At 36.0% G+C, this 13,729-nt stretch overlaps 2 protein-coding genes across 2 annotated transcripts in view; one reads left to right on the forward strand and one right to left on the reverse strand.

The window, feature by feature from the left end:
- Positions 1-13,729, forward strand: part of LOC129928423 (uncharacterized) — a 235,472-nt gene that overhangs the window by 181,263 nt on the left and 40,480 nt on the right. The gene's annotated exons all lie outside the window — the stretch shown is intronic.
- On the reverse strand, positions 7,183-9,666 carry LOC106061435 (uncharacterized). Its single transcript, XM_056042713.1, has 2 exons — positions 9,635-9,666; positions 7,183-9,030 (listed from the first exon to the last, which is right to left on the reverse strand). The coding sequence occupies exon 2, from the start codon at positions 9,005-9,007 to the stop codon at positions 7,358-7,360; it is 1,650 nt and encodes a 549-aa protein (XP_055898688.1). The 5' UTR covers positions 9,008-9,030; positions 9,635-9,666; the 3' UTR covers positions 7,183-7,357.

Genomic DNA, 13,729 nt, shown 5'->3' on the forward strand with positions numbered 1-13,729 from the left:
ATTGCGTCTCTTGGTATGTGTAGTTCATTCTGTCGGAGGATTTGTCCCCTAAACCTCATGCTAAGTTCGGTAACAACCTCACTAAGAACCGATCTCTTTAGCTGACTCCTAACACCCGTCTTAGCCATTTTTATTAAGTGACATTTAGTCTTTGCTCAATTTGGGCATGACTTCCACGTCTAGTATGCATACGTTTCTGCAACGTATGTACATTAATACACCTACTCAATATTAAAAAAATAATAATTAATCAATGAAAAGTACATGTACCTTTAAATAAAGATGTAACCAGCAGATTTCAACATTCAAGAAGGTTGCAATTATTTAATTTTTTTCTACCTAGTGTCATGACATATATATGTAAAGCATACTGTTGTTACAATTTACATTTTACTTTTAGTTGTGGTTCATATAATAAAGGATGTCATACACTATAAGTTAAGCACTTGGCTTCAAAACATGGGGTCCTGGTTGAAACAGATGACATTATCTGCCCTGAAGATCATAAGGTCTGAAACGGGAATTTTACTTTATCTCTTATATTATAATAATGAGAAAACATAAATCAACGCATATTATATTTAAGTTGGTAATATCCAGTAAAATACCGTCCGGTTATAATCCAATATATAACAACTCACAACTGGATAAAATATAATGATTATCATTATTATAGATTACCTACCTGTCACAATTGAATCTTCCGATGTAGAGATAACTGTTCCTTCAACAATGAACAAGTGACTCTATGACCTATAGGTTCTGTACTCTGTAGCAGAGTCCATCTTCTCAGACAGTCTAGCTTGAAAAGAAAAATGTCTGTTAATTTTTTGGGAATTAGCTGACAACATACAAAATGCATAGGGTGCAGAAGTGTAATATAAACAATGAAAGGATAAAGCCGACACGTACTTAACGAATGCGAATTGAATAATTGTTTCGAATTCGCAGTAAAACACTTACAATAAAAGCACTTTTTTTATTGCGGACTAAATACAGACTAAATACAGATTAAATACAGTTATAAGTGCTTTTTTTTGTTGGGGGGGGGGCGCACTAATAAAAATATGTTGTCCGTGCCAGTTTTAACAGTTTGAGTGGCCCTTAGTTCCTTCATGAACGTTGAGACTCTGGAAGTGCTACATTTTGCTTGGAAGATAAAAGCTATGCCATTCCTTATAACAGTAATTCACACCATATTGGTACTTAATCTTCGAAATAACTTTCCTTTTTGATGACACGGGTACAGTCAATGACCAATGGACAGCCCATGACACGGGTACAGTCAATGACCAATGGACAACCCATGACACGGGTACAGTCAATGACCAATGGACAGCCCATGCTCAGATTCCCTAAGGTTAAGAAATAAGCTCTATAAAGATCTGACGTTTAAATCTTTAATTACTAAGTAATAACTGTGTGACTACACTGACCTATGGATTAGCAGAGGGTCTAAAAACTCTAATTGTTATCTTATCTTATCAATTACAGACGTTCATTCAGAAGACAGTATAATTACGTCCTGCGCATATTCATGTATTAATCGTGTCGTGGATTATTGACTTATGCTCTGCCATTCCATGTTTTAATTTCGCTATTGAAGAAAAAGTACTTGTCCGAATTTGTCCTAGCATATAGAACAAGGAATGTGACTTTATCTTTGAGTCTTCCTAATTCCTAAGTAGCCTATATAATTAGATGGTATGCTTTGTATTTGAAACTTATTGATCAATGTTTTCTACATTATTGCTAACATATGGATAAATGCAAGGCGGCGTAATTGTTTTTCTGTTTTATATCTGCAACATATAAATCGATCTAGATATAGAATCTATATAGATATAGTATGAATTACATCTAGATTCGAGAATATATCTACTATACTCTAGAAACAAATATAACTAGATAGATATCTACTATACTCTAGAGACAAATAAAACTAAATCTAAAACTAGATGATAGATCCATCCTAGTTATGATAAAGTTAAATGTAATGGCTTATTAGTATAAAAACATGCTATAACTTGATCAGAACTCGGGCTGAATTCTGGGTTGGACTAATGCTTCAAGCATTGTGAAGTGCTATACAATTGAATATGTTACAGTGTGTCTAGACTTCTTCTCTTCTTTATGTGTGCTGACATTTTCAAGATACTAATTCAAAGTTTGTGTTTTCTGGTTCAGGCGAGTTTTCCCAAACACAGTGCACACAAATGTGTAGCCAGCATAGTTTGTAGATCAGTGGTTCCCAAACTGTGTTCCGCGAGACCTAAATAGGTGTTTTACGAACTACTGGAATAATTAACTAGTCATGCTACCACGTAAATTAATCTCTCTACAAAAAATAACCTTTTTTTTGTTTCCGCTAATACTCAGATTATGCGAAATGTTACTTAGAGGGAAAAGTCTGGGAAACACTGATGTAATTAACTCAAGTCGGAAAGCTGTATCCAATACGAGACGCTTAGGGCTAAAGGGAAATAACAGCTACATTAGGTGTAAAAATATTTTAGTGTACTAAAAATGTTACCTCCCTTGTCTGCGTTTTAATAAATAAAATATTATTTTTAAAAAAATCCCATCGTGCACACACATTGCTTATTGATCAGTTTCTACATGGGTTAGATCTAAGAACTCATCTGTAAACGTAACTACCTCTGCATGGTGTAGTGAATAGAGCAGTGAGATTCATAACAAACGAATATTCACATTTGACTAGAGTAACACCTTTAGTAAAATCACTAAATTTAGAAAGCCTTCAGGACAGAAGACTCACAAGTAAAGCAGCAACCATACAGAACACACCAAACCATAATTTTCAAATACAAAAACAAAATGTAATAAAATACTCTGACAGACACAAAGATTTAGTACCAACCACTGTTCCATATGCTAGGACGAATTTGTACAAATACTCCTTCTTCCCTAGTGCTATTAGAGCATGGAATGGGTTGCCTGAGCTAGCCAGGAAAACCAGTGACTTGGCAGAATTTAAGTCATTGGTTAATATGCATGACTAAATGCATGACGCGTAGGACGTAATCATCTTCTTTTTTTGAAGCAACGTCTGTATTATATAAGATAAGATAAGAACTGTAATGATTAGTTTTTAAATTTGGTGTTGCTGTTTGGAGCTAATTAATAATAAATATATCACTGTTTCGTGTTCTAGACTAATCTAGACAGTGAGGTCCCTTATTTTGTTATATTGAATATACCAGTGTCTCCTATAACAATCTAGTCCTTAGTGCTTTCTTTATAGATTTCATATGTATTTATCGTATTTTACATAAGAAAAGAGTTATCCTATAGCGCCGTTAGTAATAAAATATGAGAAACACTGATATCGTCTGGGCTGTTGGTTTTAGAATTGGTAGATTGTTTTATTTTAAATGTGATCATAATTCTGAATAGTTGTCTCAAAATTCTAGATAGGCGTCTCAAATCTTGCCCAACTACGGAATGGTCCCGTTTGATGGAAAGAAAGGCAGTTAGTCATTGGGCTAGCCACATAGTTTACTCTTACCTTATGGCCTAGAAACACAGTAAGGCAGAAAGGATCTGTCCAGTGGGAAGTAAAAAGGCAGCCGTGGTCCTAACAAATGCTCCAGTCATGCTCTTGTGTACGTCGCTGTTGAGACCAGAACATGGATGATGACAAAATCTTCAGATTTACTGAATTCGCAGGAGAGTTGCTTTTTCAAAATCTATCCACAGTGGCGGTTTAACCATAACCAAAAATAGTTTGTTAAAAGCTCGAACAAAAATAGTTATTCTTGCCGTGAAGAGGTCTATACAATATGGAATAAATATCGATAGTCATGGTTTATGAGAAAATTTAACGAAATGTATCTACGTAGCGGTATTTGATTGGTATTTGACAATATTCTAATTGATATTTGACTGTAGTTGATTGCTATTTGACAATATTCTAATTTGTATTCGACTTATTTGATTGCTATTTGACAATATTCTAGTTGATGTTTGACTGTATTGAATTGGTATTTGTCAATATTCTAATTGGTATAGACTGTATTTGATTGCTATTTGACAATATTCTAGTTGGTGTTTGACTGTATTGAATTGGTATTTGTCAATATTCTAATTCGTATTGAATGTATTTGATTGCTATTTGACAATATTCTATTTGTATTTAACAATATTCTAGTTGGTGTTTGACTGTATTGAATTGATATTTGACAATATTCTAGTTGGTATTTGACTAATTTGATAGCTATTTGGCAATATTCTTGTTGGTATTTGACTATATTTGATTGTTATTTGACAATATTCTAGTTGGTATTTGACTTTATTTGATTGGTATATGACAATATTTTAGATTGCTCTAAGACTCGCAAGGCTTTCTCATTCACATGTCCGGAGAAGCCTTACTCGCCACCTCCGCAGGTCGCCTGCGCAACCTATCCTCTTAATCTAACGAATCCCACAGGTCGCTTGTGCAACCTATCATCCTAATCAAATGAATCCCACCTACCCAAATTGATTGCATCATCTTTCCTTTGTGTTCCCCAAGGAACATCGGGCCTCAGCAAAAAACACGTCACTCTCCACTGTCTCTTGCTAGTTTTTTTTAATGGCGTCCCAGCTCTTTCTTGTCTATCGGCTTCATCTAGTACACTGCGTTGCCATGTTCTTTTTGGTCTTCCTCTGCGTCTTGTTCCCTGGGGATTCCACTCTAAGGCATGACTAACTCTGTTGTTGGTATCTTTTCTAAGGGTGTGACCAATCCATCTTCACTTCCTCTCAAAGAGCTGCACCAAAATGCTGCCTTCTGAATAAGGAAGTGTTTGTTTTTTTTTTCATTGGTTTAACTCTTTTTCTCCGTAATTATTTACCACATTCTGGTGGAATCAACGTTGGTATCGTCAGTTAGGAGACAAAGAGTTAAGTAGAGTGGTCGGCTTTGCAAGATTCGACTTTCTAGACATGGAGACGGGTCGAGTTTTAACTGTAGGCCTACATAGTGACACTCCTGAGAGCATACATTACGACCAGACTTTAAAACTATATTCATTGTTTCTTTTTCACTAATACATTTTTAATGTATCTACATATCTCCAGGAGGCACGCTGGCTAAACACTAAAGTGCTTGTCTTCCGAACCGGAGGGTACCGGGTACAAATCCTAGTGAAGAATGGAATCTATATATCGGGATCTTTAGGGCCCATATGAGTCCGACCAGCTCTAATGGTTACCTGACATTAGTTCTGGAAAAGTAAAGGCTGTTGGTCGTTGTGCTGGCCACATGAAACCCTCGTTAACTGTGGGACACAGAAGCAGATGACTTTTACATCATCTGCTTTATAGACCGCATTGTCTGAAAGGGGAACCTTACTACATTTTACTGCAGTACTTTACTAAAGTACCTTACTACATTACTTTACTAAATTACTTTACTAAAGCACTTTACTACATTACTTTACTACATTACTTTACTACATTACTTTACTACAGTACTTTACTACAGTACTTTATTACAGTACTTTACTACATTACCTTACTACATTACTTTACTAAATTACTTTACTACATTACTTTACTACAGTACTTTATACATTACTACAGTACTTTACTACAGTACTTTACTATATTACTTTACTTTACTACATTACTTTACTTTACTACATTACTTTGCTACATTACTTTACTACAGTACTTTACTACAGTACTTTACTACATTACTTTATACATTACTACAGTACTTTACTACAGTACTTTACTACATTACTTTACTTTACTACATTACTTTGCTACATTACTTTACTACAGTACTTTACTACATTACTTTACTACAGTACTTTACTACAATACATTACTACAGTACTTTACTACATTACTTTACTACAGTACTTTACTACATTACTTTGCTACATTACTTTACTACAGTACTTTTTGGGAGGGTGTTTTAAAGTTCCAATAACAAGCAACTTATACTGGACTACACTGGCCAAAGAGGGATCGTTGCCTACTTCTTGAACTCAAGTCAAATTGTTTTATTGCACACTTTTGTAATATACTAGATAACAGAAAAAAATGGTCAAGATATAGGTCAAGGACATCAAGCTATCAGTTAAAACTATGTAGAATATTTGTGGGGTGCCCTATGGGAGAGGTATCCTCTATAAAACACCGCACTTATAGACAATTTAATATACGCCAGGTGTTCTCAAACTTTGCTCAGCTTGGCGTTCATTTGAATTTTTAAGAGACAAAAAAAAATGTTTGCATAATAGTTATAATTCGTATTATTTTTGAAAACCTAAATTAACCTGATTAGCAATGTTTGAAAAATTAAAATATCTATAAACCTATCATCCAAGTGTGACCTTTTAGAATGTAAACCTTTTTCATACATCTCTGCCAGTGTATATGTATCTGCTAGACATTCATGTGATTGTAAGTTTGTATTGGTACTAAATAAAGGTTACATCTGTTGACGAATGTGCGTGATATGGTGAGGTCCCGACCCCCCTCTGACAAGAAGTGATATATTATCATATAAATTACAACTTTAAAAAAAAAAATCGATAAGGTCTTACCCGTATATAATAAATCTTGATTAATACAGAGATGATATAAAGACGATGCTGCCCATTAAAGATGTTCGTGCGTTATATATAAATATAATAATATAATAATATCATCTATATATAAACGACCAGTGCTGCCTCCTTTTTGACTTCGTGTCATGGAAGTTTTTGTTTTGTGTTGTCTTATATCTTGCATGAATTGTCTCCCTTTATACCCGCAGGACAATGGATTTCTGAAGCTCAGAAATTGACGATCCCAGACAGGGGAGCTTACAAAAATTCTCCCGACCGCCATAAAAGAGCGCGAAACTTTGAAACTTTTGCGTCTGGGAGGGAAAGTGATGGTAAAGGGCATACATGTAAATGTTTGATATCAACTGATATCCCTGCTATCAAGTATTTATCACAAGAATTTAGTTTAAATACATCAAAGATTTTGTTTTAAAAAAATATGTTTGGATTTTCTTTTCCACTGGTGAAAAAGTTGACCAAAATGAGCCAAAATGAGCCAAAATGAGCCAGTTCGTCGATGTAGCTGCATAGCACAATTGTATTAAATCCAAGGGGTTAGTCTAGCTGAATTTTAAAAATATGTTTGATATGATCATAGCACATATTTAGTCAAATCTCTATCATATAGTATTTTAATAACAGAAAATAAAACGCTTTATAAATTTCCGTGTTAATATAAGCTATACAAAAGTGTGTTTTAAAATAAAACAATCCATAAAACATACATAATAACATTGTCCATAAAATTGTTTAAAGGTTCATTAAAACAGCATTAACACTTAGCTTATGTTTTAATGATAGTAACATAGTTCAAATGACCAGTTGTTAACTTGACCATCCGGGTGATAATTATTCTCATAAAAGTCCATGACCTCCCTATCCAGGAAACTGGTATCCATGACGACATGCTCTGTCTCTACCTTCATGTTTTCAACTCTCTGGCATGTTCCTTGGTACCTGTAAAGGTAAAAGGGTTCAGTGTTGGGCAGGTATATAGCCACGTCCGCTGGACCGTCGGAGCGACAGCAGTAGAAGATCTGGGTGTAGTCCGCTCCGGAGTTCAAAGTGGGGACACTTCCGTTGTTGAAGGACACGCGGTGGTTCTTATCACCACTTATGTAGGCATAGCCCATGCCAAAACCAGGAGGGCAGGTGCCCAAATTATGAATGCAGTAGGTGCCTCGGGGCCATGGCCCCCCTTCAGATCGCGCAGCGGTAACACAAAAATGAAGATACATGAAGTTATCGCCATTGTTCGTTTCCAGAGTCGGTTTCATTAGGTGGGTGTGTGGGTCAACATAGTTTTGGCTTGGGGAATTGGAAGCAGTTAGAAATTTCCGGTAGCCAGAATCCCACAAAGTGTGAGAGTTGACCGGACATCCGGATTCCGGCATTAGAAGACCATATGTTCCCTCTGGCCAAAGTTTGATATCAGCGAGTAGGGCTACTTTATCTTTGAGGGCATTCAGCTCCCTAGCCAATGATATATATTGGCTTTGGTTTAGTCGCAGCTCATTCACCACTGCTTGCAAAGCTCCGAGTTCGGCTGTCTGGTTCTGGATAATTTCTTTGAGTTCTATAGTTTCTAAACTGCTTTGTGCGCAGGAACTGTTCAATGTTGTTGTTATTCCATCCATCGTAACGGTGAGGTTGTTGTAAATGTCGCTAACCAAAATACCGCAGTAATCTTTCATTTCTCTAGTCAAATTCTGAGCAGTCATCTCCGCAACGAAGGCGCTATACTGGCTTTGGTTTTGTCGAAATTCGAGAACCTCTGTCTGCATAGATCTGAGTTCCAATGTCTGGTTTTGGATCATTTCTTTGAGCTCTGAAGTGTCGCAGCTTCCTTGTGCACAGAAATTTGATGAAGCATTTTGTATTCCATTTATCCTATCCGTCATGTTGATGTATACTTCACTGACTAGATGCTCGCAGAAATCCTTTGCTTCTTTTGTGGCTGTGCTGATCAAGGTGGGGACGTCTGTAGTCGCGACGTTCGTCGCATTAACAATAACAACCGGAGATGGCTCATTGATCATGTTCCCAGAGGCATCGAGGCCTCCGATGTCACAGCTGAACTTACCTGCAGTCTCAGGCGTTGCTATGGGCCACTGGACTATAAGATTTGAGTCGTCAATCGTATTCATCTTTGAAGTGACAATAGCTGAGGGGTCAAGGATGCTAGAGGTTATGGTGTTGCCTTGGTCATCCCGTCTTATTAGTGATGCAAATTTCCCGGTATCGTCAACCCGATTGATCTCGATGTAGGTCAAGTTAACTATGTCAGAAGTGGCAACGTTGCCCCAGTAGCTGCATTCGAATCGGAATCCAGGGGTGGCACCGATTTCCACAGTTTTGCTTGACGCGGTCAGGAGAAATCCACCTTGTCCAGTGTGGAAGACTGAGACCAGCAGGATTAGAAGGTCCAAATGATAAGTCATGTCAAAGTCTAGATCTATGCTTCCTGTGAACAAAAAAAAAACCCACAATGTTTTCAAATGTTACTATAGGATCTACTGCTTTTATATTAAGTGCAGAAAAAACAACTTGGGAGAGTGAAGGTTTATGACTTGATCGATAATGTCGGTTCTATATTCATTTACATGTATGGCTTTTTAGAATCGTCCTCATATAACAAAAGTTGTATTATATTTACTAAGCGTATATCTACTCACTCTGTCAGTTTGTCTGTCTTTTAAAAAGTTTAAACATGTTTATTTCTCACATTATAGGATCAAGCTAAAACTTTGCACAATTATCTATTGACCCTGACAAGACATGAATCAATCCAAAAAATTAAACAATTGGTCCATCAATTGTTCGTGGTTAATTTTTTTTTAATTTCAAAATAAGGGGAATATAAGCTACTTAGTTAGAGTTGTGGATATATATATATATATACAGTGCTTTTTTTTTTTACGTAAAACGAGAAAGGTATACCGGTACTCAGCGATGGATTGTCTAACTTTCTCTATTAATAAATTAATGATAAACGTTAAAATACAAGAAAAGCAATATTTTTTTTCTCTACATTGAAAAAGGTGCCTGTACGCCGTACCGATGCTTACCGTCACAAAAAGGCGCTGTATATATATATATATATATATATATATGGATTTAGTCCCCCTTATTACGTTGTCACACGTTGTTTCTCCCACTTCCCACGCTTGGATCAAGTTGATATTTTCCAAAATTATTGATAGTCGGATAACAAAACGAAAATTAATCAACAAAAAAACTAACCAATTAGTTAGTCAACCATGTAGTAGTAATTAATAAATTTTGTTTTACATAGCAAAAAGTGAGCTAAACCCTGTAATTTTCAGATAAATTGTAGTAGTTAGCGGTTATTTCCCCTCAGATAAGCTTTGGTTTTAAAAAGTAAACTTTTTAAAAAATTTCTTGTTAGCTTTATAAGCATTGATCCAATCAACGGGAAGAAAAGTTATTACAAGACGCAAATGGTATAAATGGTATAATATATAATGGCTGATTTTCACGATAAATGTCAAGGATACAAAATCGAACAGTCAGATTGTCTTACTAACCGATGCGAAAACAACCCTGTAGAAAATTGGAAAACTCTGATTCCTCTTATATAAAGCGACTTCGGACAGCACTTATAAAGCTCAACAACAACAGTAAAAAAAAAATGTTATTCAATCATTTCAATGGATACCAGCTCATATAGAACTAGAGGGAAATGAGAAGGCTGACACACTTGCCAAGAGTGGGAGAACAGACTCACAAGTAAACTCTGCACTCTAACCAGAAGAAATGAAGAAACTAATAGTGAATAAAATAAATGAGAAATGGACAAGCTCTCATCCAAATCACAAGAAAGATGATGCCTTTTATAAGCTATCCCGACAAGATCAACGTCTAATCTTTTGACTCAGGACCAGAGACAACAGAATGAGACAACACATGTATCGTAAGCTCCAAATTGGAACCAGTGAAATCTGCCCATGTGGAGTATCACCAGAGAATGCTTACCATGTCAAGACACTGGCCCCAAATCACCCCAATAGAAAGAAAACTATATGGAGAGCTCCCTGATCCTGATTTGGAAACCACTGCGCAGTTCATCTCATACATTGGTCTAGTCATCTGAACACTCCAACATAACAATGAGAACAAGGAAGAAGAAGAAGAATCAAACTTTTCTATGGCCAACTAAAAAAAAATATAAATAAGATAGCTCCCAAAATTTAAAAGCTAACCAACACAGGATATACCAGAAAGCTTGTTATTTATATATTTTTCAGCCATGTATGAAAATATTCAATAGACCACTATCACCTTAGTAAAGGATTTATTTTTAAAAAATTAAAACACTATATAAATATATATATAAAAAGTTATTTTTTAAAAAAGCTTATACTAAGTGTATCTGTATCGATTGAGTTTAGATCAGTCATGTAATTAAATCTATACTATAAGCACAATGGACCTTGATCCATTGTCGGACATATCCTTAGCTCTCCCACTTGCCGTGGATGAAAAAACAATATATGAACATTTAACCAGTTATTACCTTCTTTGTCCGTAGGACAACCAATCGCCTTTCACGGTCGAAACCGAAACAATTTTAAGATATCAGTTTTATTGTTTGCAATTTAAAGCCATTTTTTTTTTAAATTTTTACACTTCTTGTTTGCTCCACCTTATAAGCCTAATTTTAATTCTACAATTATAATTAATATTATTACATTAAAGGATCAATGGGTTGCATATTGGATCGATGATGCCACTGCACATATATTATTTTCAAGATACAAAATCTAAGGACACTTGTCATTACTATGTGTGATAAAATCTGTTATAAAAATTAGTTACTACATCGGTTGTCGTTCTTATGTTTACGAGTGCTTGTAAGTCATTCGTGTATTAAAGCCATACTAAGCGGACATGGTTTTGCGACTCTATTGTATTATTATGCTCATAGCACTAAGCAATCTTATAATTCAAATAACAATATTTCCTAGTCCGAATAAAGCATATTTGATGTATAGCATTCTAGAACACATGTAATAAACTTAATTCAATTTGAAAATAGAAGACTCTATGAATTTACAAAGTAAGTACACTTACAAAGTGATAGAAACTAAAGGTTTTAACTTACCTTGTTATCACAAGAACGCTTACGTAACAGTCTCTCCTCTTGCCTATATCTTCTTCTTTCTGTTGTTCTTGGTAAATGTGTTATCTTATATTGCAGATATCATTGTGACATGTTTCTATCTGTAAGAACACTTGACATTCTGTTTGACTTAGTAGTCTAGGATTGTTATTGTTTTTATTATTATTATTAAAATTAGTAATAGTAGGTCGTGGTGGTTGAGTGGTAAGGCGCATGGCTTCCGAAAAGAGGGATCTCAGGTTTGAATCTCGGTGAAGAATGGGATTTTGAATTTCAGGGATTTTTAGTTCTGATAGGTACCTGAATTTGTTGGGGAAAGTATAGGCGGTTGGACGTTGTGCTGGCCACTTGACTTCCTTGTTAACTGTTGGCCATAGAAACAGATGACTTTTACATAATCTGCCCTATAGATCGCAAGATCTGAAGTGGGAACTTTTATAAAAAAAGTTTTTATAAAGTAGTTCATGTATTTATTCTGGGACCTAGTAAACATCAAATAAATCAAGTTTATCTTTAAGTTCACCATAAATACATGCAGGACAGCACAGGTGACTGTTAGTCTCCATTCCTATCTGTCCTTTGACATGACTACAATATCCCTCTTGCCAGGCCCGTCAAGTCCTTGATATTGTCTTCCCATCGCTTTCTATGTCCACAATCCTGATGCAGTCCTAGTTGTGATTATTAGGCCATATCTGCAGAATGGAATACTCCCGCATCCTTAAACGACTCCAGTATGGCTAATTAAGAGAAGCTCTTACAAGGGGGACAAACAAAAAACGCTTCAGAGACACCCTCAAAGCTTCTCTGAAAGCCCTCAGCATTGACCCTGTCACCTGGGAGATGATAGAGCATCATTGCGTCGCGATGTAAAAAATGGCGCACAAATTGGAGAAGACAAGAGAACAGCAATGGCAGAAGAAAAGCGTCAGAAAAAAAGCAAGGTCAATGACAAGAGCTCCAGCTGGAATAACCTGCCCAGTGTGCAGCCAAACATTCCGGGCTCACATAGGTCTCACAAGCTACATGAGGAGGCAGAAAATACCAGAGCAAAGCCCCCACCCCCATGAAAGACGACATTGGTCATTATCGAACCATGATAGACGAATTATCTATCTATTACATCCTTTTAAAGATATTAAATATTAAGATTATTCTATTAAGAACTTTAAAAAAGCATTTTGCCGATTTGTCAATAAAAAATGAATTCATGCTTCAAAAACTATGGGAGACTACCCTGTTAATGTCCATACTTATATATTTCCATATTTACTTCCCTTTGTGAGGGAGTTAAGCGTTTGTCCTCTAAACCGAGGGTCTGAATTTCATTGAAGACTGGGATTTTGAATTTCTGGATTTTTAGGGCGCCCCTGAATCCAACCAACTCTAATGGGTACCTGACTTTAAGTTGGGGAAAATAACGGCGGTTTGTCGTTGTGCTGGCCACATGACACCCTGCTCGTTAACAGTATTCTAATGGAGACCTGTGACTTGGCAACGAGCTATTAGTCTAACTCTAAACTATCAGTGTGTTGTGTATTGGAGCGATCCAATTTAATTCGTCTCTTTCCCAACCACCTACTTTTAGCCGTTGAATTCTAGTATCTGTTCTCTTTCTTCCACTTTTTCCACCTCTACATATGTTTCATTGGCGCCACGTCTATTAGGCACTCTAGGCTGTCGACTCGATGGTTCATGGATCGAATCCTGACCGCCTTCTTCTTTCGAAGCCATGTTATTCTCAACTTTCAAGGACTATCTATTCCTCTACGCAGCCAAATCTAATCGGGATGCTCCATAATAACGTAATAATAATACCCAGCTCTCCATAAAGAAAAGACCTTGTTACAATCTCTGAAAATTCTTCTGCTTTTCAAGATATTGTTGAAAAATCTAATAGGCTTTATGTTGCTTTTTTTGGCAATAATAAAAATAAATAAATACCGGACTCACCAACCAACAGAAACAGAGCTATAAAAACAAAGTTTAGATCTACATTAATATTGTTCATATTTACTGT

The sequence above is a fragment of the Biomphalaria glabrata genome, chromosome 9 (genome assembly GCF_947242115.1).
Source record: "Biomphalaria glabrata chromosome 9, xgBioGlab47.1, whole genome shotgun sequence".
NCBI lineage: Eukaryota > Metazoa > Mollusca > Gastropoda > Planorbidae > Biomphalaria > Biomphalaria glabrata.